Source organism: Gymnoscopelus braueri, assembly GCF_963280865.1.
Source record: "Gymnoscopelus braueri genome assembly, chromosome: 5".
In the NCBI taxonomy this organism is placed as follows: Eukaryota; Metazoa; Chordata; class Actinopteri; order Myctophiformes; family Myctophidae; genus Gymnoscopelus; species Gymnoscopelus braueri.
Window position 1 is genome coordinate 45257445 of NC_137606.1, and position 26723 is coordinate 45284167.

General features: G+C 43.8%; 3 protein-coding genes across 3 annotated transcripts in view; 2 read left to right on the forward strand and 1 right to left on the reverse strand.

Moving 5' to 3' along the window:
* stard10 (StAR related lipid transfer domain containing 10) overlaps positions 1-26723 on the reverse strand; it is a 118693-nt gene that overhangs the window by 52818 nt on the left and 39152 nt on the right. The gene's annotated exons all lie outside the window — the stretch shown is intronic.
* Positions 9128-12202, forward strand: LOC308085928 (FACT complex subunit SPT16-like; the record flags this gene model as incomplete). The annotated part of the gene is made up of 1 exon (XM_080429243.1): positions 9128-12202. The coding sequence occupies one exon, from the start codon at positions 9128-9130 to the stop codon at positions 12200-12202; it is 3075 nt and encodes a 1024-aa protein (XP_080285369.1).
* LOC308085929 (14-3-3 protein beta/alpha-1-like) lies at positions 18943-19692 on the forward strand (the record flags this gene model as incomplete). Its single annotated transcript, XM_080429244.1, has 1 exon — positions 18943-19692. One exon carries the CDS (start codon positions 18943-18945, stop codon positions 19690-19692), a length of 750 nt encoding a protein of 249 aa, XP_080285370.1.

Consider the following 26723-nt stretch of genomic DNA (forward strand, 5'->3'; position numbering starts at 1 on the left):
TCCGACCCACCGGGGGTCCGACACATCGCTAGTCCGACCCGAAATGGATATTTCACCCCCCCACTCCGAAAGTGATTTTTCAAGTCTCTGCATATAAACTCATGCGTAAAATCGTGCGTAATATGCAGCTGTGATGCTCAGATTGACAAGCTCTACAGCTGCTCTACAGCAGATCTACAAGCTCATCGAATATTAATATTTTATTATTATTATTATTATTATTATTATTATTACAGCAGATCTACAACCTCATCAAATATTAATATTTTATTATTATTATTATTATTATTATTATTATTATTATTATTACAGCAGATCTACAAGCTCATCGAATATTAATATATTATTATTATTATTATTATTATTATTATTATTATTCAATATGTAATATTTATTATGTATTATGTATTATGTATGTATTATTTATTATTATTTGGTCCCTGAGTCCTGATGAGAATATAGACGAATCCACACGCCTATATTTATTTTATTATAATGTCAATACAAATATGTATTCTCTAAATATTAATATACTAATATTTCATGAATGAATGAACTTGGTAAAGTGTCTCGTAGGGTCGGGATGACATGTTGCTATAGTCATTAATTACCCCAACCAACATCGAAGCACCTGTGTGCATTAATCCTTCATTAATCCTCCTTTTATTAAAATAGTGGCCGTCGAGCCATTAGCCCCCCGCCTCCTCGTCCATTCACGCGGGCAGGCAGCCAATCATTACCGTAGTCAGTAGAGCGACCCTCGTCTATATGATGCAAATGTATGCCTTTGTTTTCATGGGGTGCCAGGAATGCCATGTGTGGGGGGTCTGGGCCATCACCTGTACTCACCTGGCATAAAAGGGGCTCTGAGAGCAGCTTTAGCATTCATTACCAAATATAATAATTTGTGCAGGTCATCATGTTCGCCTTTTCTGTTATGCTGCCCTTTTTTTAGAATAAAAATACATACATTGAATATACTTGCATATTGTTTTTATTAACGTTTTTCCGTTTTCCCCCGGGGGGGGGGGGGATCTCGCCTGCCTTAAATGTAATTCCTGGGAACGCCACTGGTCCCGAAGCAATCCGCGACCCCCCCCCTTCCCCCCTCCCGCCCCATGAAAGTAATACAATGTTTGAAAATAGCGCATCTAAGCTCCCATTGTGAGCTTGTAGATCTGCTATTTTTCTTATATCCTATGTATAAAATATGGCTGAAGTGGTTATAATATAATAATCTGCAAAGTGTAGGATTATTATTATATTATTATTCGTTGCATAGTCCAATTCCAACTAATGCTTGAGTGCGCTCCAGCAGTGCGCACAGCCTGCCTGCCTGCATGCCTGCCTGCCTGCCTGCCTGTCTGTCTGTCTGTCTGTCTGTCTGTCTGTCTGTCTGCCTGCCTGTCTGTCTGTCTGTCTGCCTGTCTGTCTGTCTGCCTATCAAAAGTCTGCGGCTGTAACACACACGCACGCACGCAGTTAACCCAGGCTTTATTGCCACAGGCCCCCACCCCCCCAGGTGAATAAATAATAATTCAAGAAATAATACATTTTCTTAAAACACCTATATCTATATGGTATATAATGAACGTCAATTAATGTATCCCTATCCCCTAGCTGCCAGATTCATATTTACGCACATGCCAAATGCACTGCCTAATAATCAGATACTATATATGGCTACTGTCAGCTATATAGCTGACATCATAGCTCCGAAGCATCATGGCTATACAGACAGAGCAGTCAGCGGTCTTTAGATGATAGATGCCAGATGAAGATAATATTAAAAATCACTGTAGTTCAAACACCCTACAGTTTCTCTTAGAGGTACAATGTTACCATCATTTGATAGTCAATGAACTGTGGCCTCACTTCATGACTTAAAAGTGAATATCTCTGTATGATTAATACACTGATGAGTAGCTGCCTGTGGTGCTGAACTGCCTGTGTGTCGGTAGTGATGACGAGGAGCTGTCTATGGTACTGACCTGTCTGTCTTTACTAATTAAATGAACCAAATTAAAGCCTTGCTGTCAGTCATGCATGACGCAAATGGGGAGCAGTTAAAAGATAGTTGGAGAGAGTTGAATAACCTCTTGAAATATTAAGAAATAATAATAGGCGGTCTATTTATTCATGTTTTACACCTTTTAGCTTAGTGATATTGAAGAGGTGGGTTTTGATGGTGGTTTTGAAGGATTGGAAGGTGGGCGCATCTCTGAAAGTTTTGGGGAGTGCATTCCAAAGGAAAATGAGGGACCACCTGTTGCGTGCGTGTTGAATGACAGACTCAGAGATGCTCGTCTGCTCCTTTCCACTCCAGAGAAACATCAGTCCGGTTAGGACTGCATGGGCCAGTGAGAGTTTGCAAAAACCTGTTGCGTTTAGTGTCCAATTTACCACTGGGTTTTGAAGGATTGGAAGGTGGGCGCATCTCTGAAAGTTTTGGGGAGTGCATTCCAACAGACAGACTCATCACAGACTCAGAGACGCTCGTCTGCTCCACACACACACACACACACACACACACACACACACACACACACACACACACACACACACACACACACACACACACACACACACACACACACACACACACACACACACACACACACACTCCTGTAGCTGTCTGGCTACAGACAGAGGTGGTAGGTAGATCATTCAGGGGTCTTCAACAGGGGGTGTAGGACCCCTAGGGGGTCCTCAGAGTTACTAAAGGGGTCCGCCCAATCTTTGTGTGATTTTTTAACCACTTGAACACTAGCATCCCTTTTCTGAGGAGAAGTTTAGCCAAAAATAGCCGATTTACGTTGTGAGCTTATATTACATATTTTAGGTAGATAGATAGATATATAGATAGATTTAGGGGTTTTAATATCATTTTTTATTTCTTAAATTATTATTTATTCACCTTGGGGGGAACATAGTCTCGGGGTTAACTGTGCTTGCGTGCGTGCGTGCGTGCGTGCGTGCGTGCGTGTGTGTGTGTGTGTGTGTGTGTGTGTGTGTGTGTGTGTGTGTGTGTGTGTGTGTGTGTGTGTGTGTGTGTGTGTGTGTGTGTGTGTGTGTGTGTGTGTGTGTTACGGTCGCGGCGTGAACAGACAGACAGACAGACAGACAGACAGACAGACAGACAGACAGACAGACAGACAGACAGACAGACAGACAGACAGACAGACAGACAAACAAACAGACAGACAGACAGACACCCAGGCTGTGGGCGTACCGCTGGAGCGCATGCACTGAAGCATTGGTTTGTATTGGAATATGCAAAGAATATTAATAATAATAATCCTACACTTTGCAGATATAAATTATTACATGAACCTTGAGACATATTTTATAGGCTATAAAAAAAAGTAGCCGATGTACAAGCTTACAATAGGAGCTTAGATGTGCTATTTTCAAATATTATATTACTTTTATGTTTGAAACTTTAAGTAGGCCTATATTTTACAATGAGTGACACCCGGAGGAGCGGGGAAGGGGGGAGGGGGGCTCGCGGATAGCCTCGGGAGCTGGGGGGGTGGTGGTTGGATGGACACACACACGGCCGACGCGGTCCGTGCGTACACACACACACACACACACACACACACACACACACACACACACACACACACACACACACACACACACAGGGGGGTCCTCAGAGTTACTACAGCGGTCTGCCAAATCTTTGTGTGATATGATTGTTTTTTACTTTATAACCACTTGAACATTAGCATCCCTTTTGTGAGGAGAAGTTTAGCCAAAAGTAGCCGATCTAAAAGCTCACAACTTAGATCGGCTATTTTACATAGATAGATAGATAGATAGATAGATAGATAGATAGATAGATAGATAGATAGATAGATAGATAGATAGATAGATAGATAGATAGATTCGGGGGTTTTAATACAATGTATTATTCATTTAATTATTATTGTGTGTGTGTGTGTGTGTGTGTGTGTGTGTGTGTGTGTGTGTGTGTGTGTGTGTGTGTGTGTGTGTGTGTGTGTGTGTGTGTGTGTGTGTGTGTGTGTGTGTGTGTGTGTTACGGCCGCTGCGCGGACTTTTGACAGACAGACATTAATGAAGGATTAATGCACGCAGGTGCTTCGATGTTGGTTGGGGTAATTAATAGCAACTATAGCAACATGTCACCCCGACCCTATACAAGACACTTCACCAAGTTCATTCATTCAGGAAATGTTAGTATATTAATATTTATAGAATACATATTTGTATTGACATTATAATAAAATAAATATAGGCGTGTGGATTCGTCTATATTCTCATCAGGACTCAGGGACCAAATAATAATAAATAATACATACATAATACATAATACATAATAAATATTACATATTGAATAAGGGTAATAATAATAATAATAATAATAATAATAATAATAATAATAATATATTAATATTCGATGAGCTTGTAGATCTGCTGTAATAATAATAATAATAATAATAATAATAATAATAATAAAATATTAATATTTGATGAGGTTGTAGATCTGCTGTAATAATAATAATAATAATAATAATAATAAAATATTAATATTCGATGAGCTTGTAGATCTGCTGTAGAGCAGCTGTAGAGCTTGTCAATCTGAGCATCACAGCTGCATATTACGCACGATTTTACGCATGAGTTTATATGCAGAGACTTGAAAAATCACTTTCGGAGTGGGGGGGTGAAATATCCATTTCGGGTCGGACTAGCGATGTGTCGGACCCCCGGTGGGTCGGACCCCAGGTGCGTCGAAGTGGGGGTGCGTCGATGTGGAGGTGTTTCGAAGTGGAAGGGTGTTCCCCCGTTAGAGCACACTCACTCACACCAAAAATAGCCGATCTACAAGGTCACTCGCAGCGAGGCGTTGTGAGCTTGTAGATAGGCTATTTTTGGCAAGGAGCTTGACAGATATAGACAGACAGACAGACAGACAGACAGACAGACAGACAGACAGACAGACAGACCCAGGCCGTTGGAGCACACTCACTTTGATTTCGTTTTGATATAATTTCAACGGGGCATCATTCGAGAAGGCTTTCTGTCCGTCAGACATTCACTGTTTGTCATTATAATAATAATATGAATAATAATAACCATCTTATTTACTATATGCGCGGAGTGTGAGCTTGGAGATCGGCTATTTTTGGCAAAGAGTTATCGGTGTAGAGGGGGGGGGGGGAGAGCAGACCACGTGCGTAATTACGCACGGAAAACTCCGGCTTGATATCGTTTTACATTATAATAAATTATAAAAAAATATATAATCATTTCATGACTGATAGACCGGAAAATATAAACTTGACAGATCATATAAACATAAAAATTATAAGAATTCAAGTAAAATTGAGAAAGATCTGGCCGAATGAAATCTCAACTGCTCCTCTGTCTCAATGCGCAAAATATGCCACGGTCATGGCGGAGGAGTGGCTGTCAGTGGCGGACCGCCACTGAGAGTGGCGGACCGCCACTGAGAGTGGCGGGTCGGGGCGGTTCGTGGCGGTCAGTGGCGGAAAGTGACGGTTCGTGGCGGCAGGCTTGGCGTTCGTGGCGGGAGGCGGCGCTCGTGGCGGGAGGCGGCACTCGTGGCGGGAGGCGGCGCTTGTGGCGGGAGGCGGCGCTTGTGGCGGGCGGCGGTCAGTGGCGGTTGTGGCTGTCAGTGGCGCTCAGTGACGGGTTGTGGCGGGTCCGTGGCGGTCAGTGGCTGTCAGTGGCAGGTTCCGCCGTGACGGTGGCGTCTCCGCCGCGGCGGGTGCGGCGGAGAACTGACGGTCTGTGGCGGAGACGCAGAGGCTCGGCGCTTGTGGCTGAGGCTCGGCACTCGTGCCAGACGCGCGGCGGTCGTGCCAGATGCGCGGCGGAGGCGTGGCGGCCGCCAACGCCGTTTTGGGATTTCGCCCCTCCTGGAGACACCGGTGACTCAAAATTAGGTGTTTTTGTTTGTGTGTTACGCACTGGATTGGAACTATTTTTGCAATGTTATTCTTCACAGTTGACCTCAAAGAAAGGTAGGCCATAAGATTGTTTTGTTGTTGTTGCTGGCTGGGTGACGATCATAGTGGAAGGATGTCTGTGCGGAGATTGAACCTGCGGTGCTTGGTTGTATGCTTTATCCAACATGACAGCCATGTAAACAAAGAACCAATATAATTTACAACTAAACGTTGCTCTCAAGAATGTTTTTGAAAACATTTGATGCAATAAGCGAAAAGTGATTCTATTTGATCGATTGAAATAGCAAAACGCTCGCCCCAAAACACAGTCGCCCCGGGGCGAGTTGTTTTTTATTTTGTCATTTGTTTTCCGAGGCAACAACGGGGGAAATAGCAAAACGCTCGCCCCAAAACACAGTCGCCCCGGGGCAAATCCGGCGGTATTACAGGGAAATCGGCAGTATATAGAATGGGGGGCGAGTGTGTTTTGGGGCGAGTTTTTTTTAATTTTGTCATTTGTTTTCCGAGGCGTACTTGTCCGCCCAGCCCAATACTTATGGAATACTTTCATTGCCGTAAGCAAGGAAATACTTCGTTTTGTTAAGTAGCCGTGTAATAAGCGGGATAATGGTGGTTAATCGCCCTAAAGGGCTTTAAATGTCAATAATGACCCCCATGCATTATCCCTTGCATAGTTTTGCGAGCGACGACCGCTGATTTCAATGGCCGCCGCTTCGTGTTGTTTCGGCTGTGGCCGTCGGCGTTCGGTTGTGCTGACGGTAAACGGTGCGAAAGTGTTTCCCCGTCCGGTGTGGTCGTAATGTGGTGAGTAGAATAAATGATGTTGCAAGGTGGAAAATGTGTAGTGAGCAATGAGAAGTACCCTACGCCACCCGTAAATTCAGCGTGCACGTTGTGGCTGGTGTTGTGGTGAGATGTCAGATGTGGTGAGATGTCAGATGTAGTTGTTGTGTTTAGTCGAAATCAATGCTGTGGGTATGGCGTCAGCAGGCGAGAGGTCCAAATGAATGGAATGGCTGTGGGCGTCAGCGGCGGAAGTAGCAATTCTCCCTTTATATAAGTAGATGAGCTCTATATGTGTTCCATCCCAAGGTTTATTAAATGTTCACGCAGTGGTGGAAAAAGTACTAAACGTTTTTACTTAAGTGAAAGTATCAACACTGCAATGTAGAAATACTCTGTTAGGCCACGGTCACACCGCACTTTAATTCTACCTATGAGGGTGAATTCTGCCAATGCTTTTCAATGGGAATGGCGTGGTTTGATGGTCTTGCGCAACATTCCGTCGCTTTCCCCCTCTGTCCAATCGGGTGAGTCGAAGGCGGACCGTCCCAAGACTCAGGAAGTGACATGGTGCTCGCAATAGAGCAACTGCAGGCTATTGGGAGGGTCCTGAAAGTGAGTGACAGGTGTGTCACTGTTTATTGGGTATAAAAAAGTACCAAAAGTACCTATAGGCTCCAATAGCCTGACAGCACATCACGGTTTTGAGTCCCGTTCCCGACGATCTTTGCTGCATGTCTCTCCCTCCCTGTTTCCTGTCTGTCTCTACTGTAAAAACTATTTTTTAAAGGGACTACACCATGAATTTGAACTTTTTCTTCTTTTTTGTGTGTTTTTGGTCTCCCCTACCTCTCTTCTATCCCCAATTTTTTTTTACTTTTTCCACACAGAACCAGGAGATAACATGCATACAAACTGGCTCAATAGCGCCCCGTGCCAAACAGGACAATGTGGTATTGCAGGTGAAAGTGCTTTATAAGCCAGAGAGAAGTTAGTTGGAATGAGTATATCTGAGGCTTGATTTAGGCTCAAACCTTTTGAAAAACGTTTGAGGGACATAAACAATATGATATTAAATATTATTATTATTCTTTAAATTCATGGTGTAGACCCTTTAAAAGACCCAAAAAGTACCAAAAGTAGAAAGTGTTCATTATGCAGAATATCCCATTTCACAAGTTTTCAAATGTGTAAAATGTATGAAAATCTTTTGAAAATAGCAGATCTACAAGCTCACAATGTGATGCGACGCAATAAATAATAATGTATTTACAAATGGCTGAAATGTACATAGGGCTGAAGTGGGTAATGTATGTTTTGTAATAATAATCTCTAAATCTACAAAGTAACTAGTAACTAAAGTTTCCAAATAATTTTTGTGGAGTTAAAGTACAATATTTGCCTCTGAGATGTAGTGGAATAGTAGTAAAAGTACTGAAAATTGGAAATACAGTAAAGTAAAAATACCTCAAAATTTTACTTAAGTACAGTACTTAGTTACTTTACACAACGGTGTGGCTCTGCAGGAGGCCTTCTAGCCGCCGAGGACTGTCTGTCTGTCTGTCTGTCTGTCTGTCTGTCTGTCTGTAGTTAATCTGTCTGTCTGTAGTTAATCTCGCAAACCACTGGACCAATTAGCGTCAAATTTCTAAACATTAATTACCAATGGTGCTTGGATTGTCCAACTTTTGGCACGTACATATGACATCATCAATACATTTAACTTATAGCTGCTTGTCATCATCATCATAATTACAGTAGCTAGCCTCTTTCAGAGCCAAGCCGTCTATTAGAGGAAGGGAATGGCGGTCGAATAGGGTTGAAACCTTGCCCAAATATGGAGTCATACATCATAGATACATCATAGGCGACTGGCGTCACAGACTGGCCACATGAAGTCAGAGATCCAATGAAGCCACGTGATGTCCTTTAATCCACATCATGTTAATCTTACAAACTGCTGGACTGATCAGCATCACATTTCTTGTGCATGCTGCCAGTAGGCCAAGGAAGTACTGCCTGTACCTCCACAAAATTGTTTAACCAACATAACATAACATAACATTACATTACATTACATTACATTACATTACATTCCTGGCGTACTTGCCGTTGACATCGGGGGCTTCCAGCTTATGGAAAGGCTACAATACATTCATACTTTCACCTATAAGCTTTCATTCAAACTTTAAAATGTTCTTAGAGACTTGGACTCCATATTTGGGCATGCACCTCGTATTTGGGCAAGTCTGATAAGAAACTTCATATTTGGGCATGGCTGACACCATAGTGATGTCGTATTATGGTGAGTGTTGAGGCTGGTTAGCTTAAAACCTTCACTAATGGGAGCAGCATCTACAGAGCGTAAATCAAAAGCAAACGCAATGGTGGTCCACCTTGACAAGGAGGCATACTACCGCCGGATCAAGCGACTGTATAGCAACTGGAAGAAAGGAGATGATTTTGACAAAGTCGATGCTATTGTGGTTTCTGTCGGGGTGGTGGATGATACGATTGTGTATGCCAAATCCACAGCTCTACAGACATGGCTGTTTGGCTTTGAGTTGACAGACACCATCATGGTTTTCTGTGAAGCCAAAATCATCTTCCTGGCCAGTAAAAAGAAAGTGGAGTTCCTTAAGCAGGTGGCTGTCACTAAGGACAACGAGAACGTTAATGGAGTTCCACCCATCACTCTGCTCACCAGAGAAAAGAATGGGAGCAACAAGGCCAACTATGACCAGATGATTGAGGCCATCAGAGACAGCAAGGAGGGGAAGACGGTAGGTGTCTTCAGCAAGGACAAGTTCCCTGGGGAGTTCGCGAAGAGCTGGAATGATACAATCACGGCAGAAGGACTACAGGAGGTGGACATCAGTGCGGTAGTTGCCTACACCATGGCAGTGAAGGAGGATGGAGAACTGACGCTGATGAAAAAAGCTGCAGCAATCACTAGTGAAGTCTACTCTAAGTTCTTCAAGGAGCGAGTAATGGAGATTGTTGATGAAGACAAGGAAGTATGTCACAGTAAGCTGGCAGAGTATGTGGAGAAGGCTATAGAGGAAAATAAGTACCTGGGTGGTGCAGACCTGTCCTTGGTCAAGATGTGTTATGCACCTATCATCCAGAGTGGAGGGAACTACAGTCTGAAGTTCAACATTGTCAGTGATGAGAACCACATGCACTTCGGAGCCATTACGTGTGCTATGGGTGTCCGCTTCAAATCCTACTGTTCCAACCTGGTGCGTACGCTGATGGTGGACCCCACACAAGAGATGCAGGACAACTACAATTTCCTGCTGCAGGTAGAGGAAGAACTCCTGAAAGAACTCAAAGATGGGGTGAGAATTTGCTACGCTTATAACGCTGTCCTAGAGTATGTTAAGAGAGAGAAGTCGGACCTCGTGCCCAAACTTACAAAAAAACTTGGTTTTGCCATGGGGATAGAGTTCAGGGAGTCCTCCTTGTTGCTGAATGGTAAAAACCAGCACAGACTAAAGAGAGGAATGGTGTTGAGCGTCTGTTTGGGATTTGAGGACCTGATGGATAAAGATGGGAATAAATATGCCCTTTTTATTGGTGATACAGTAAAGATCAATGGGGAGGAAATGGCCACGGTACTGACGCAAGTGAAGAAGAAGATCAAGAATGTGGGAATCTTTCATAAGAATGATGAAGAGGAAAATGAAGATGAAGACATGGACGTAGACGTAAATGCTGAGGAGCTGCTGGGCAAAAGAGTCCGGCGCAGTGCCGCCCTGCTGGCTGACAGCACCAGGAATGAGATGTCAAAAGATGAGAAGAGGCGGACCCACCAGAAGGAGTTGGCTATTCAGGTGAACGAGAAAGCCAAGCATCGTCTGACGGAGCAGAAGGGAGAGCTGCTGATTCAGAAGGCCAGGAAGTTCAATCTGTCTTACAAAAATGTGTCTGAAATGCCCAGAGATAAGGACATCAGGGACATGAAGATCTTCATCGATAAGAAGTTTGAGACGGTTATCATGCCCGTCTTTGGCATTGCCACACCTTTCCACATTGCCACCATCAAGAGCATCAGTGTGTCAGTAGAGGGAGACCTCACCTACCTGAGGATAAACTTCTATGTTCCTGGCAACAGCCTGGGTCGCCGCGAGGGGAGCATCTTCCCTAACCCTGATGCTACCTTTGTCAAAGAAGTCACGTACCGAGCGTCCAACCTGAAGACGCTTGGCGACATGTCGGACCCCTCCACCAACCTACACAACGCCTTCCGCATCATAAAGGAGGTGCAGAAGCGCTACAAGACGCGGGAGGCAGAAGAAGAGGAGAAGGAAGGTATTGTCATGCAGGACTCCCTGGTCATCAACCTGAACCGCAGCAACCCCAAGCTCAAAGACCTCTACATCAGACCCAACATTGCCCAGAAGAGGATGCAGGGCTCACTGGAGGCACACGCCAATGGTTTCCGTTTCACATCGGTGCGTGGAGACAAAGTGGACATCCTGTACAACAACATCAAGCATGCTATCTTCCAGCCCTGTGACGGAGAGATGATCATCGTGCTGCACTTCCACCTCAACAATGGAATCATGTTCGGCAAGAAGCGGCACACAGATGTGCAATTCTACACAGAGGTGGGCGAGATCACCACGGATCTGGCCAAGCACCAACACATGCACGACCGTGACGAGCACGATGCCCTGTATGCCGAGCAGATGGAGCGCGACATGAAGCACAAGGTCAAGTCTGTCTTCAATAACTTCATCGAAAAGGTTCAGATGTTGACCAAGGAAGAGCTGGAGTTTGAGGTCCCCTTCAGAGACCTGGGTTTCCAGGGCGCCACCTACAGGAGTACCAGTCTCCTACAGCCCACGTCTAGTTCATTGGTCAATGTTACTGAATGGCCGCCATTTGTGGTGACCCTGGACGAGTTGGAGCTGGTCCACTTTGAGCGTGTGCAGTTCAACCTGAAGACTTTTGACGTGGTCATCGTGTACAAGGATTACAACAAGAAGGTCACCATGATTAGTGCTGTGCCTGTCAACTCTCTGGATCCTATCAAAGAGTGGCTCAACTCCTGTGACATCAAGTACACTGAAGGAATCCAGTCTCTGAACTGGACCAAGATAATGAAAACCATCGTTGATGATCCTGAGGGCTTCTTTGATCTAGGTGGCTGGTCCTTCTTGGACCCAGAGAGTGAGGGGAGCGGAACAGATGAGTCAGAGGATGATGAGACGTTTCACGAGGACAGTGAAGTGTCCAGTGAAGATTACGAATCGGAGACGACAGAGGACTCCTCTGGGTCTGATTCTCCGAGCAGTGATGAGGAGAGAGGTAAAGACTGGGATGAGCTGGAGGAGGAAGCCAGGAAAGCGGATAGAGAGAGTCACTACCCGGAACCTGAGGAGAGCAGCAGGAAGAGGAAGGTTCCAGCACTGTCCCAGCCCCTATCCAGCAAGAAGAAACTAAGGCAGTAAATGTCTCTCTCCCTCTCTCTCACACACACACACACACACACACACACACACACATGCACACACACATGCACACGTGTGCAAACCGCTGGACCGATCAGTGCCACATCTCGTACATGCTGGCAGTAAGCCATGGAAGTAAGTCAGTAGCCTTAGGAACCAACTGTTCCTGAGCCATGTGGCCCATATGTCAAGGGCCTATCTCCTGTTTCTGTAGCATGAGGCGGCTTGATGTACAAGTACATCCCCTGACCATGATGTACAAGTACCCGCTGGACATGACACTAGTATGTCGCAGGGACTTTTCCCCTAGTATGTGGCAGGGTCTTTTCCCCAATCCAACCCTTGATGCTGAGTGTTAAGCAGGGAGGCATTTTACACATTTACACATACACATTTTATAGCCTTTGGTGTGACTCGGCCAGGGATTGAACTGTGACCTCCCAATCTCTGGGAGGACACTCTAACCACAAGGTCAACGAGCTGGTTTCCAAGGAAGTACCTCAATGCATTCTTTTTTTTTCACGTTTTATATAAGCCTAAATTGTTGAAACATAACACTTTCAGTCATCTGCAGTTGTATCAGGCTGAAACCTAAGTTCTTAAACCCTGTCTTGTTTATGTATATCCTGATAAGGGTATACGTTGTCATTATACCGTATATTTCCTGTGTTAATTGTAGGCTTGTAGGCAGATGAAAATCGAACAAATTGTCCTAGTAGTTCTAACTACTAGCACTCAAGTGATACAGGGTAAATGTACCTGTCCACCACTGTGGAGCCTAGGAGTTTTAATCCACAGTTCATCTAGCTTGGCCTAGTGTCTATACAAACTAGAGGTGGGCATAGATTAATTTTTTTAATCTAGATGAATCTATCTGCAATCCTGGAGTTAATCTAGATTAATCTAGATTAAATTGGCTCATTTGGGTATCATTTTATTGTGAAAATCAGAGAGCACCGTTTCCGCCCAAACAACGTAACTTGTGTAACTTAGCACAACTGCATGGAGCATGCTGGTCAGTTATCTTAACTCACAAAAACACATTGAACATCCTGTTAAACCTTCAAATTAAAAGTATATGATGACGTAAACAACGACACATGTGTGCTGCGTAGATGCGCGTTCGCGTGTGGCTTAAGCTCGCTCCTCCGTCTTCACTTGATTTCTTTCTACAAACCTGACCACTGAATGTAACGCTGTTGTTGAAGGCTGCGATCTTTTTCAACACACTTTTCAATAGGATTTACATTTTACACGGGTAAACGGGCGGACAACGGGTCGTTTATTTGACGGGCGGGGCGGGTCTGGTTCGTATTTTGAAATTATCACGGGTGAGGGTCGGTCTACGGATCTGAGTATTGACGGGCGGGGCGGGCGCGGGTTCTCAAAATTGGACCCGTGCAGGACTCACACACACACACACAGTCACACACAGACACAGAGTAATTCGACCAGGTATACATCAGCTAATGTAATTGGCTCCCAGACCCAACTTTGAGAATAGATTAACGGCGGTAATTTTTTTATCGCGCGATAAGAGTCCGCCGTTAACTTAGCCCGGTAACGGCGTTAACGGCCCGGCCTTAATACAAACACAATTAATTGGCTGTATATTTTGTAATGCAACACCATGTTAGGAACTGTATTTATTCATGTTAAAAAATTTAAATAATACATTTCCGGTACATTTCCGGTGCCTTTAGCACGAATGTTGTGGGCAGACTCTAGTCAATATAATGTGTGTTTAGCGTTTACAGAAGTTGTCAATAACACATTTATGTTGAATGGTTAATGAGAAAAATATAATAGTGGAGTAAGATTATATAAGAAATTACTTAATTGAAAAAGTATAACTATAACTATAAACAGTACAAAAATGTTTTCTTGAAAACAATGAGGTGAGAAATAGGCAATGCAATAACATAAACTTAATTCAGCACTGCCTTGTTTGATATATTTTCGAACTACATGTAAATATTGTATTTTTTATGTTGGAGGTGCATGTCTCTCTGTCTCTCTCTCTCTCTCTCCCTGGCGTGCACGCCAGCGAGTGCAAGTTCTTGGGTACAGGGACAATGCAGGAAGATTTCTAGAGTTGGGGCAGCCTCCCCAGCCTCAGGAAGAGGTTGAAGAGGTCCCCGAGCAGGGCTACTAATTGCTCAGTGCACACCCTCAGCACCCAGGGGTTGATGTTGTCTGGGCCCGCTGCTTTCCTCACGTTGATCAGGGTGAGCTAACACCTCACTTGGTTGGAGGTGGAGGTTAGAGGACCTGGTGCCACAGCTGTGGGGCAACTGCTGGTCCACCTGGCATTTGGGTCGGCCGCTGCTGCTGAGAAGGCATCATCTAGTCCTGCAGATGCTGTCGCCGCTACTGCCATAACCCAACTGCTGCTGCTGCTGACTGCTGCTGGGTGCGCGTGTTGACTGGGACTGCTGCTCCTGTTGGTGCAACAGTTGCCGCTGATATTGCTGCCGCATCATCTGGGCCCTCTCTCACGTCAAACCGATTGAAGAACCTGTTCATCTAGTTAGCCCAGCACTCTCATTGACTTTGAAGTCAATGAGAGCTAGCTGGAGAAGCATATGAATAAACACTACTTTGAATGATTAAAATAAGGCATATCAGAAGTTGTTTTCTCTTCCCTTGTTTTTCGTTCCTGCAGTGCACACTATTATATATAACTTTACTGAGGTATCTACTCTAAAGAGCACATTATGTTTCTGACTGGGCTGTAATACTCAAAGACAGTCCACATAGTCTGCAGTCGCATGCGTGCGTGTTTGCCTGTCTGGCCGTCCGTCCGTCCGTCCGTCCGTCCGTCCGTCCGTCCGTCCGACCTTGCGCCATTCTATTTATCAATCTATCAATCCTCAAACTATATTAGATTTTCCATTTTTCTTTTACATTTGAGTTCTATACATAATTTATCCAACCTTCATAGGTAATAGGCTACAGCAATCTCAGTGATAACTGAGGTCTCATTCTCAGAGAGCCTGGTTTGGAGTAGACCTATCACCAATCAAAAATGTACAGTTAGTCCGTTCAATTAGACAAATATAACAAATTTATAAAGGTCTGTGCCCTTCTTTGGATATCTCAATACAATTATACATTGTGCAGTGAGCACATCGAAAAACAGGGGATCAGAGAACAAAGTGTATTATGTCTTTGTTTATTTCCCTAACCGATTATTTGACAAATGTAGTGTTTATTCAAACGCTTCCACCTGGCTCTCATTGAATTCAATGCACGTGTCATGGCTCCTTTGCCTCCCAGTGCGTCATGTAACATTATCTCTCTCCTTAAAATAAGCAGCGACTGGAACCAATTGACAACGAGCAACGGACAATCAGATGGCAAGTGTGTTTCTAAAGGTTTCTTATTGTCTCCGCCGGAGGCGGCGAGTATGTTTTCGCTTCGTCCCGCTGTGTGTGTCCCCCCCCCCTAGCCAAGCTAACATTGGTCAAGCTCCACGTGACACGTGACAATATGTTGACACCAATGCTTTTGATTGGCTAGAGGGACGCATGATGAAATAAAATCCTATAAATAGGTGTGTCACTTCAAAAAGCAATAAGACAGGATCAATCAGTCTTGATTGGAACAGTACCTTCCAGTACATATCACCCGTCCGTGCGTGTGTGTGTCCCTCTGAGAACACCTAACATTGGTCAGTTACACGTGACATCATATACAGTAGATACATGTTCTATTTTAAGTAAGAATTAGAACATTCCTAGAGAACTATGGTTAAAGATAGGGTAAGTGATTTCATTTGATTAAAATAGCACGGGTCTGCTGGCGGAGACTTGTGCTCCGAGGAGCACATTTTCTAGTTTTATTATTGTAGTCACACAGTAGCCTACTATGTCCTGAAACTAGCAGTTGCCAATATGAAATATAGCCTAGCACAGTGTCCCACAACTCCAGTAAACTAATGGCGATTTTTGAATTATAAAATGCGGGTTTGAATGCACCACCTGTTGGGGTGCTGGGCGATGAACATACATGTATAGTCTGTACACTAAATCTATCTTATCACTGCTATGCTGATGACACTCAACTGTTTCTATCCTTTCCCCCCTCTGCAACTCAGGTGGAAGAGCGCATCACTGCATGTCTGGCTGACATCTCACAGTGGATGTCTTCTCACCACCTCAAGCTGAGCCCAGACAAGACTGAGCTTCTCTTCTTCCCAGCTAAGTCCTGCCCCACGCAGGATCTATTTGCATAGACAACGCCCTGGTGACTTCGGTTCCAACAGCCAAGAACCTTGGTGTTGTCCTGGACAGTCAGCTCTCATTCAAGGCACACAATCCTGTAGGTTTACACTCTCTATAGCATTCAAAGGATCAGACCCTTCCTCACCTAGGAGTCAGCCCAGCTCCTTATCCAGACATCAGTCATATCAAAACTAGACTATTGTAACTCTCTCCTTACTGGCCGTCATGTGCACTTCAGCCTCTCCAAATGATCCAGAATGGCGCAGCACGCTTGGTCTTCAGCCAGAATCACATGTCTACCCCCTTCTCCTCTCCCTCCATTGGCTCCCAGTTACTGCCCGCACAGAGTAAAAAACACAGATGGACTGGACTATGAATTGAATACCAAGGACCTCAATGGAAACAAGACCACAAGGACTCTTTTGAACAGACCTTTTTAGACAATTTTTTTTAAATGTAACTGTGCTGTTTTATATTTTTGCCTAATAAAATATTCAATCAATCAATCAATGTTGGCCCACAAAGCAACCAAAGGTATGGCAACCCCATATCTTCAAAGCCTGATCCAACCCTACAACCCCTCCCACTCACTCAGATCAGCTAACACAGGGAAGCTTTCAGAACCTTCGCTAAAACATCCGGGACAGCGCTCCACACGTCCAAGACTCTTCTCCCTTCTGGCTCCCAAACTATGGAATGAACTCCCCATTGCAATTAGAACTGCAAACTCACTCCCAATCTTCCGCCGTAATCTGAAGAATCACCTCTTCAGACTCCACCTTAGCCATAGCACTTGCCCTAGCCTCGACGACCTTGCAGGCTAATGCAAAGGCTAAAATGTAATTTAGATAGCATGTTATGTAGACATATACCAGATACCAGGTCATTGTTGACCTGGCATCCTATAGTGTGCATAGTTTCAATGTATAGATTATTGTTTTTTTCCCCGTATATTTTACTGATGATAGGTTCTTGGTTTATTTATAATCCTAGATTACTATTTCTATGCATTTGATGTATTACCTTGTGTTGGCCTTGCTTACTGTAAGTCGCTCTGGGTTAAGAGCATCTGCTAAATGCCTAAATTGTAAATTGTCTACACACGTTTGATTATTAGTCATGATTGACAGAGTCACATATTGTCACAATTAATTATATGAATTAAGTAATTCACAAAATGTTTCTTCAGCGCAAACATGATTTTGTTTATTCATAGGCCTACAGAAGGCAATTCGATCATCATAACAGAACATCCTATGCAAGTGTGCTATGGAGGGAACATGCAAGTACTGTAGAAGAAGACAGTGAAGAATATTAAATAGAATAATAAAACTAGACTAGAAAATGTGCTCCTCGGAGCACAAGTCTCCGCCAGCAGACCCGTGCTATTTTAATAGCACGGGTCGTCTTGGTAGAACGGGTCGTCTTGGTAGAATGCGCGTGGTTTTTGGTGTTCTGCAGGGGCGACTGAATATGTAGTGTCTGCATCTAAAAAATGTTCTTCTTGAAGCAATGTGTCATATGGGAGTCGTCGTAATTGACTGGTTTGTTCAAATGCTTGTCTGTCTTCTTCATCTTCATTGTCTTGAACAGTTTCAGCAGTTGATTGGTGTGTTTGATCTATGTCAGTTTTCTCTAGTGCTACATAATGTATTTGATCAAGGTGGCCAATTGTTACAGTATTAAGACTTCGGCCTTGTTGTGGGATCAATTCAGTCCTCTTCTGTGTTACTGTTGTAGATGAGTATGCTTTCTTAGCTTTGGCCTTCTGCGCCTTTGCTTGACCAATGTTAGGTGTTCTCAGAGGGACACACACACGGACGGGTGATTTGTACTGGAAGGTACTGTTCCAATCAAGACTGATTGATCCTGTCTTACCTCAAACATGAATGGTTTTTTGAAGTGACACACCTATTTATAGGATTTTATTTCGTCATGCGTCCCTCTAGCCAATCAAAGGCATTGGTGTCAACATATTGACACGTGTCACGTGGAGCTTGACCAATGTTAGCTTGGCTAGGAGGGAGGTGAACACACAGCGGGACGAAGCGAAAACATACTCTAATAATAAAGGTATACTGTACTCCCACTGCGCATGCTTATAAATTATTTGTCTATTGTGTTAAAATGTAACTTCCTTCCTTTCCATATTATGCATTGATGAAAACATCTTTTCTCGAAATAAGTGTGCTATCCATATATGGGGGCGGGACTCATAACCTTATAAGATCCACCCCCTTGCTCGCTCCTGTGGTGGTCCGGACATTTCTCGACAGGGGACAGATTCTGGCATAACACCTGCAATACAGGCACACACCGCTATATCTCTTTGTGATATAGCGGTGACGTCACAGTGTTGATGAATTTGGTCCTTATAAAGCAGTTCATAGGGCACGAGTGGAGGAAGCATAATTATAAGAGGTATTACTCATACTGCCCTGAATATTCCAAGCACAGTGCGAGCAGGAGGACTGCTCTGATATACTCCCATCGTTCAGAGAATAAACAGCAGATATGGATAAGGACGACCTGGTTCATAAGGCCAAGTTGGCGGACCAGGCCCAGCGCTACGACGAAATGGTGGCCGCCATGAAGGCAGTGACAGAACAAGGTCAGGAGCTCAGCAACGAGGAGCGCAACCTGCTGTCCGTCGCCTACAAGAATGTGGTGGGTGCACGGCGTTCGGGCTGGCGCGCGATCTCCAGCATCGAACAGAAGACCGACGGCAGTGAGAAGAAACAGCAGATGGTCCGAGAGTACCGAGAGAAGATAGAAACGGAGCTACAACACATCTGTAACGACGTACTGCATCTGCTCGACAACTTCCTCATTGCCAACGCCGGTCAGGCAGAGAGCAAGGTGTTCTACCTCAAAATGAAAGGAGACTACTACAGATACCTGGCAGAGGTCGCCTCCGGAGACTCGAAGAAGAGTACGGTTGAGAACTCTCAGAGTGCGTACCAGGAAGCCTTCAGCATCAGTAGGAAGGACATGCAGCCAACACATCCAATCAGACTGGGTCTGGCACTCAACTTCTCTGTGTTTTACTACGAGATCCTCAACTCACCAGACCAGGCCTCCAGCATGGCCAAGTCGGCCTTTGATGAGGCAATCGCTGAGCTCGACAACTTGAACCAGGATTCCTACAAAGACAGCACTCTTATAATGCAGTTACTAAGAGACAACCTGTCTCTGTGGACACCAGAAAACCAGGGTGAAGATGCCGGCCCCACAGAGGCAGAGAATGTGAAGAAATGTGCATAGCCTGCATGTAATCGTGTTTTATGCCTTTGCTTGTTTGTCTATTCAATTTTATGACTTACTTGCAAGACCTGCTTTATTGGGTTTGAGTTTGTGTCACTGTCTGCGCTATGGGATGTTGTGTTTGAGAAAATGGCCCTGAAGCTCTGATGGTATGCATATGTGTGTCTATGTAGTGCATAGTGGGGGTCCACAAAGTTGATTAGCCCCAGGCCCCATAATGATTTATCCTGGCCCTGCCCTGCCTCTCTTACTGCAACATCTACCTGCTTACGTCCTTACATAATTTCTACGGTAGAACAGTGAGACGAAAAACACTGGAGATGATGGACCATCAGAAAGTATGTCTGTTTTTAAATATCCCATGACACGACTAGCAAACATGATATTTTATTCTACATATGTAGAAAAACCCTGGAGATGATGGACCATCAGACAAGAATGCCAAACAAAGCGTATTGGGAAGAAAATAAGTAAAAGAAAAACAAAGAATCCAAGGGCCATACAGTAAAACATAAAGTCTGTCTGTTTTTAAATATCCCATGACACGACTAGCGATCATTATTTGATTCTGCATGTGTTTCCTGTAAAATAAAACTGATTGGCATTTATAGCTAACGGGACTCCATTAAAAAGAAAAAGACAAAACAGGCGTTTCACTCAGGGGCGGTGCCCAGCTAGTTCTTGTCCTGTACAGTGGACAAAAAAGATTTTATAGGGGGCGGGACATAAACATTCTATAGAAATGTGTTTAAAGGTGGTCAATGTGATACATTTTTTTGTTAAAATAAGTGTTAAATAGCTCTATATTCTCAGTAATCTATCTAATCGAGTATTTGTTCAGTAACAGGGGTCTCCCATTCTCTCCATGCAGCAAAAGTAGAGGAAACTACAAAAGGGCAGTCTTCGGAGTGCAGGTCTTCGGCAGGCTGGGCGGCCTACCCAGGGCTGTGACCCCCGTCCACAAATCTGTGAAGCCAATTACACGCAAACTAGGAAATATTGTTTAATATATATATATATATACATATAGTTCGATGGTCATTGTTACATGGCTCAAGACCATTTGTACTTAATTTGGTACGCTTTTAGCTCTGTGTTGTGTATAGCAGAGACCCTTCAATGTTTGATTAAAAGGTGGGGTAGAATAGATTGAGTTTTTTTGTGTGAGAGTCTGTTGGAGTAGAAGCAAAGTTTTTTTGTTTTGTTTTTATATACAAAATAAAATTAAAAGTAAAATCTTTATTGTCGTGATCCAAGGAATGACTGTACGACCTACGGTTCAGGAGTTATACAGTAGGCCAAAACATGAAGCGGCTTATTATAGTGCCACCATGAGTCCGATTTGAAAAATGTGAGGTGGAGCTTTCTTGGCCTACTGGGAGTGTACATGCAAAGTTTCATGCTGAGCAGTCCAGCAGTGCACGAAATTAGCTACTCACTGACAGACTCAACAGACAGGCTCACGGAAGGAGTCTTTGCCTCCTGGTGTAACAGCCCAAACCCCTGGCCAAACTGTACCCGGGGTTAAAGTGGGCTAGCCTGTTTTATATCCCGGGATATATTCTGGGCTAGTCCAGTTTATACCCCAGGGTATAAAATGGGCTAGTCTAGAATATACCCCTCTAGCCTAGCTCTGGTTAGAAGGAGTTCTCCTTAATGGTATGTGACTTTTCGGGCATTGCCCGCATACCCCCGGTAGTGCAGCCTCTCGGCTGTAGTAAAAATAAAACCAAACTCACCAAAACAAAGACGGTTTTAAGATGTTGAAAGCCTACTTTCCTTGGTGGGAACACTCTGAGCCCTCGACCGAAAATACACTTTTTGGCCAGAAAAGAGAACATTCCGCCAGATGGAATTTTTTTTGTTACTCTACAGCGCCCCCTACAGCTCTGGTCAATGGATTTTTTTTAGAGGTCTTAACATGTTGGCAGTTGCCTTTTAATATTTTTTTATTCCTGAGGGCCAGGATTTTTCCATTCGGTGGAATATTTTCTTTTCTGGCCAAAAAGTGTATTTTACACGGAAAGTGGGAGGCTTTCCACCAAGGAGAGTAGGTTTTCAACACATTTGTTTTAGTGAGTAGCGAAATCGTGTCCTTTATTTTTTACTAAAGTCGAGAGCACTACTGGCGGTATGCGGGAAATGGCCGCATAGAACTCCTTTTAACACTATGGACCAGAGCTACGCTACCTCTAGCCCAGACTACACTCCCCTTGTGTTTTTGACAACATAATTATTTTAGTAATGCATTATTATTAAGTAGCCACTCTCTAGTCAAGATTATACCCCCTTGTAAATCTGTATTTCAATTTAGTTTTATCATCATACATTTAAGGTTAGACCAGATATCTCTCCTCCTGTGTGACAATGTTATAACAAGAAAAGAGGAAATTACCTACCTAGGTTCCATTTTAGAGGCAAATCTTTCCCGTGATGAAATGGCAACTAGAGTAATCAAAAAAGTCAACCAAAGAACAAGATTTTTGTACAGGATCTCCTCTCTGGTCAGTAAGAATACTTTGAGGACTCTAACAGGAGCACTCATCCAAGGTTACTTTGACTATGCATGCACCTCACAGTACCATAACACCACAAAGGCCTTAAAAACAAGGCTCCAGACATCCAAAAACAAACTGTTAAGGCTACTTCTTGGCCTTACATCTACTGTACAACTCATTTAACCCCTGCCTCTGCTATAGGGTCGGATGGCTCAGGGTAGAGGACAGAGTACAGCAACTTGAAATGGGCCTGGTCTACAAGATACACTACACCACAAAGACACGCATGTACCAGTCAGAATACTTCACAAACGTCAATGCAGTCCACAATCACAACACCGAAGGGAGCTCCACTAATCATGTCTAACCCAGATTTGGCGCTAACAAGGGGTTAAATTCGTTCTCCTGCTATGCCACAAAAATGTGGAACGCCCTACCAACAGTCGTAAAGGAGTGTAAATCCCTACTCTGGCTGCAATTCAAAACTGTCCCCTGAAAAGTCAAAAGTCAAGCCTAGACCTGTGCGCTCACAGCAAACTTTAATTCTGCCATATGTGGCAGATTCTGCCAATGTTTTTCAATGGTAACGGAGCGTTTTCTTTTTTTTACTAGAGATGTACGTATACTGGATGTATACATCTCTAGTCTACTCTAGATTATACCTCCTTGTGTTTTTCATACTCACTGAAATATAATAAAATATACTATCAAGTAATTGGCTCTGGTTCATAGCGTTAGAAGGAGTTCTCCTTCTAACGCTATGGACCAGAGCTAAAGTAATATACTATCAACAAGTAATAACCATCTGAGGGTGCAGTCACACCAAACTTTGATTCTGCCTATGCGGGCGGAGTCTGCCAATGCTTTTCAATGGGAACGGAGCGGTTTGTTGCCATTTGCAGATTTCTGCAAAAATAAACGCTCTGTTCTATTTTAATACTTTTGTACTTTAATTAAATGTTGATTACTGGACTTTTACTTGTAACAGAGTGTTTTTACATTGCAGTATTGATACTTTTAAGTAAAAAGAGTACTTTTTCCACCACTGATGGGAACAGAGCCAGCTTCCCTAATAGAGTTGCTGAAGCAGTGTTCTTATCTGTTTTGGATTATGGAGACAAGAGGTTCGGGCCGCTCCGTGGCCCTCACGTCTATAGAGTTCAGGCCACTATGCGGCCCTCACACCTATTTTGCACCGCCGATTCAACTGATATGGCTATATATGGAGATATCTGTATCTGTCAGTCCGTGTCCCTTTTATGGGCATAAATCGAGATCCCTGATGTCATTAGTATATGGCCATATATGGGCATGGCCCCTTTTCTGGCCATATATGGAGTGGAGTGATTTGTTTGTGCCCGATGCCATGATGACACATTGAGGTTAGACAACACACTCCATATTTGGGCGTAGCTGCTTTGGTAACTCCTTAGTATATGGTTATGGCTGAGTCATGATGACATGAGTGTGATGGCGTGGCCTGTTCTCCCTTAAGCCAATTTTAATATAGGTGTATTTTATTATTAGTATTATTTTATTTGAATAATGATTATAAATAACAAATTAGAATGATAATAAAATAATAAAACGTTTAACATATTAATAATATAAACTTTAGGTTTTATCAACTGTCATTGACATTTTCAAGATTAGTTAACATTCTTTGAAAAGTTAAGATTGTTTCCCATTCCAAGTGGCTATGACTATAGCTGTGGCTATGGCTATATCTGTACTCTGAGGAGGACCGTTCTAGGCAATCAATTCTACATGGTTCAGCCCTTCAGTAACTGTTGTCTTGCCTTCATTTCTCATACATCGTAGGCAACACACTGAGGGCCCAATAAATGATAATCAAAACGATATTGATTTAATTTGATTTAATGTGCCCATCCCAAGCAACCATGCTGTTCCAACTCAAGTAAAAAGTAAACATAACACCCGCTGCTTACTTATGTAACTTGTTACCCCTAACACTGCAGATTTATTACCGTTGATAGTTATTGGTATTAAATACAATAAGGTCTGGTGGTCCTCTGTTTTTAAAGCCATAATTGGAGATGATTCAAATTATCTCTTCATAATGGAACCTCTGGGACCCTGTCGTACACTATCAAAATACTTTGCACCAGTGGTGTAAAGTAACTATACATTTACTCAAGCACTGTACTTTGAAGTAAATTTTTTGGGTATTTTTACTTCACTAGAGTACTTTTCAAAAGGTTTTACTTTTACTCCACTACATCTCAGAGACAAATATTGTACATTTTACTCCACTACAATAATTTGACAGCTTTAGTTAATGATGCGTACTGTAGCTTGCGAGACTAGTTCAGGCAGAATACACTTGAGAGGTAAGGTTCCACACATTACTATGTGGGTGTATACAGTGTTATGCCAGTGTTATGCCAGACTCATACGTCATACGTTGACGTGGCAATCAGCTCACCAATTGGGTGGGTTATTTAAGCCCTATATTTTGGATATTTGAAAATAGCCGATCTACAAGCTCACAACGCATCGCGATGCGATTTTCAAAAGCTTTTTAAATAAATTGTAGACACAAGAACCTGCCCATACAGGTCACCACAATATATAATTGTTTTTTATATTCTGGTTATTACAGGATCCCTATATTGTTTTTGTTTTCATATATGTAATTATTATCAACACACTGAAGTTGATTGATATTGTATTTGTGCCTGTGGGCTCAAGCACACTCATGGCCTCCTCACATGTATGTATGGTTCTCAGTGGTAGAAAGTAACAAAGAACATGAATTGCATGAACATGATGACCATACACACTGTGCCTCACATTCACTCAACCCACTACTCGTGGTGGAAAGTAACCAAGTACATTTACTCAAGTACTTAAGTACATTTTTGAAGTACTTTTACTTTAGGCCTTTCAGATTTTCCAATACACACTAATGGTGTTTATTGGTCACCCATACCCCCACCTCACCCCCACACCCCATTGAGCTATATATTATCAGGAGGACAGACGCAAAATCCCTGCCACTCATTTCAATGAAAGTTGCTCACCCAGTGCATACTGTACATCTCTAGGGACACCCTCCCAGGTTTGGGCCCACTGGTTTGACAACATCATGGGCCCATTCGCATTTGTGTCCTTTATGCGTCTATGTCATGAACTACTTTGTTTGTTTCCGTTTGTGTTGACCAGGAAACAGCTGTTGTCACACGTGGCTAGGTTGGTTGCTAGGTTTCACGTGTCACAACTTGCCCTTTGTGACGTAGAGATGACGCTGCAGACTTTATCCTTTAAAGGGCAACTCAAGCCACTGAGGTCAGAGTTTTGTCCCGTTTTGGTCAGGTTAAACAGGTTAAATACGATTTTGTTACGCAGGGAGTCATGTTCAACCCGGATAATTGTCCACCTTCACACAGGTCAGAAACTGGATCGGCCTCGGCCTTGCCAGTTAATGATGACCCCATGGGTTCATCTGCTGACAGCAGGAGAGGGCTAAATCGTGATAGAGGGGAGAAGGAGGCAGTGGCCCCACGGGAAAAAACCAAGAAGACACGTGGGCGTGTAAAGATCGACATGAAATTCATTAAGAACAAGTTGAGGCGATGTACAACCTTTAGCAAGAGGAAAACCGGCATAATGAAGAAGGCCAAAGAGCTCGCCACGCTGACAGGAACCCAGGTTCTCCTGCTGGTGGCCAGTGAAACAGGACATGTCTATACCAATGCCACCTACAAGCTCCGGGACATGATCACTAGCGAGAAAGGCAAAGCCCTGATCCAGATGTGCCTCGACTCCACGGACCCACCGATACACTATGATCCTTCCACGGACCCGCGCATAAGTATCACAGGCTTCGAGGAGCCGGCCCTAACCACCAGCCAGCAGCCAACCTTGTCTGAGTCCGAGAGCCATGGGCACAAGCTGACTTTCAACGAGGGCAGTCTACCGGGCACCACCAGCATTGTCCAGTCCATGGCACCCACAACCCCCTCCGCCATGCTGGGGAGCAGTGGACCATCGTACTCCATGAACTACTTGCCAGCAGGCAGCGACTTTACCCCGCTACCCGGCTACACTATCGTGCCAGCAGACACCAGCCAGCTGCAAGGGAATACTACGTACATCATGTACACCCCCAAGCAGCTGTACAGGGCTGATGGGGGGTTTCCCTTTTCCCAGGGGCCCTCTCAACTGCAGATGATCCACGCACAGGCCCAGGACACATCTTTAGTTCCTCAGGGGTTCCTCACTGCTCCACCAGGCTCAGTTCAGAACTCTGTCTCAGCGATGCATGAAGATCCGATGGTGAGTGGGCAACAGCAGAGTGGAAGCAGCCGTAATCTGACAGAGCTACAGGCAGTGACTGTGGACACAGCACATTACCATAATATGCAGAACATATACAATGCCAATTCAATAGTTTAAAACAGTGGACCTCGAACCATTCGCTACTGGTCAGTGATGCCGGTCCACATGGAAAGAGAGTTTTTTTTGTTTTTGCGGGGGAAATCTTGTGCAACTTGGGCTTAATAGTATACA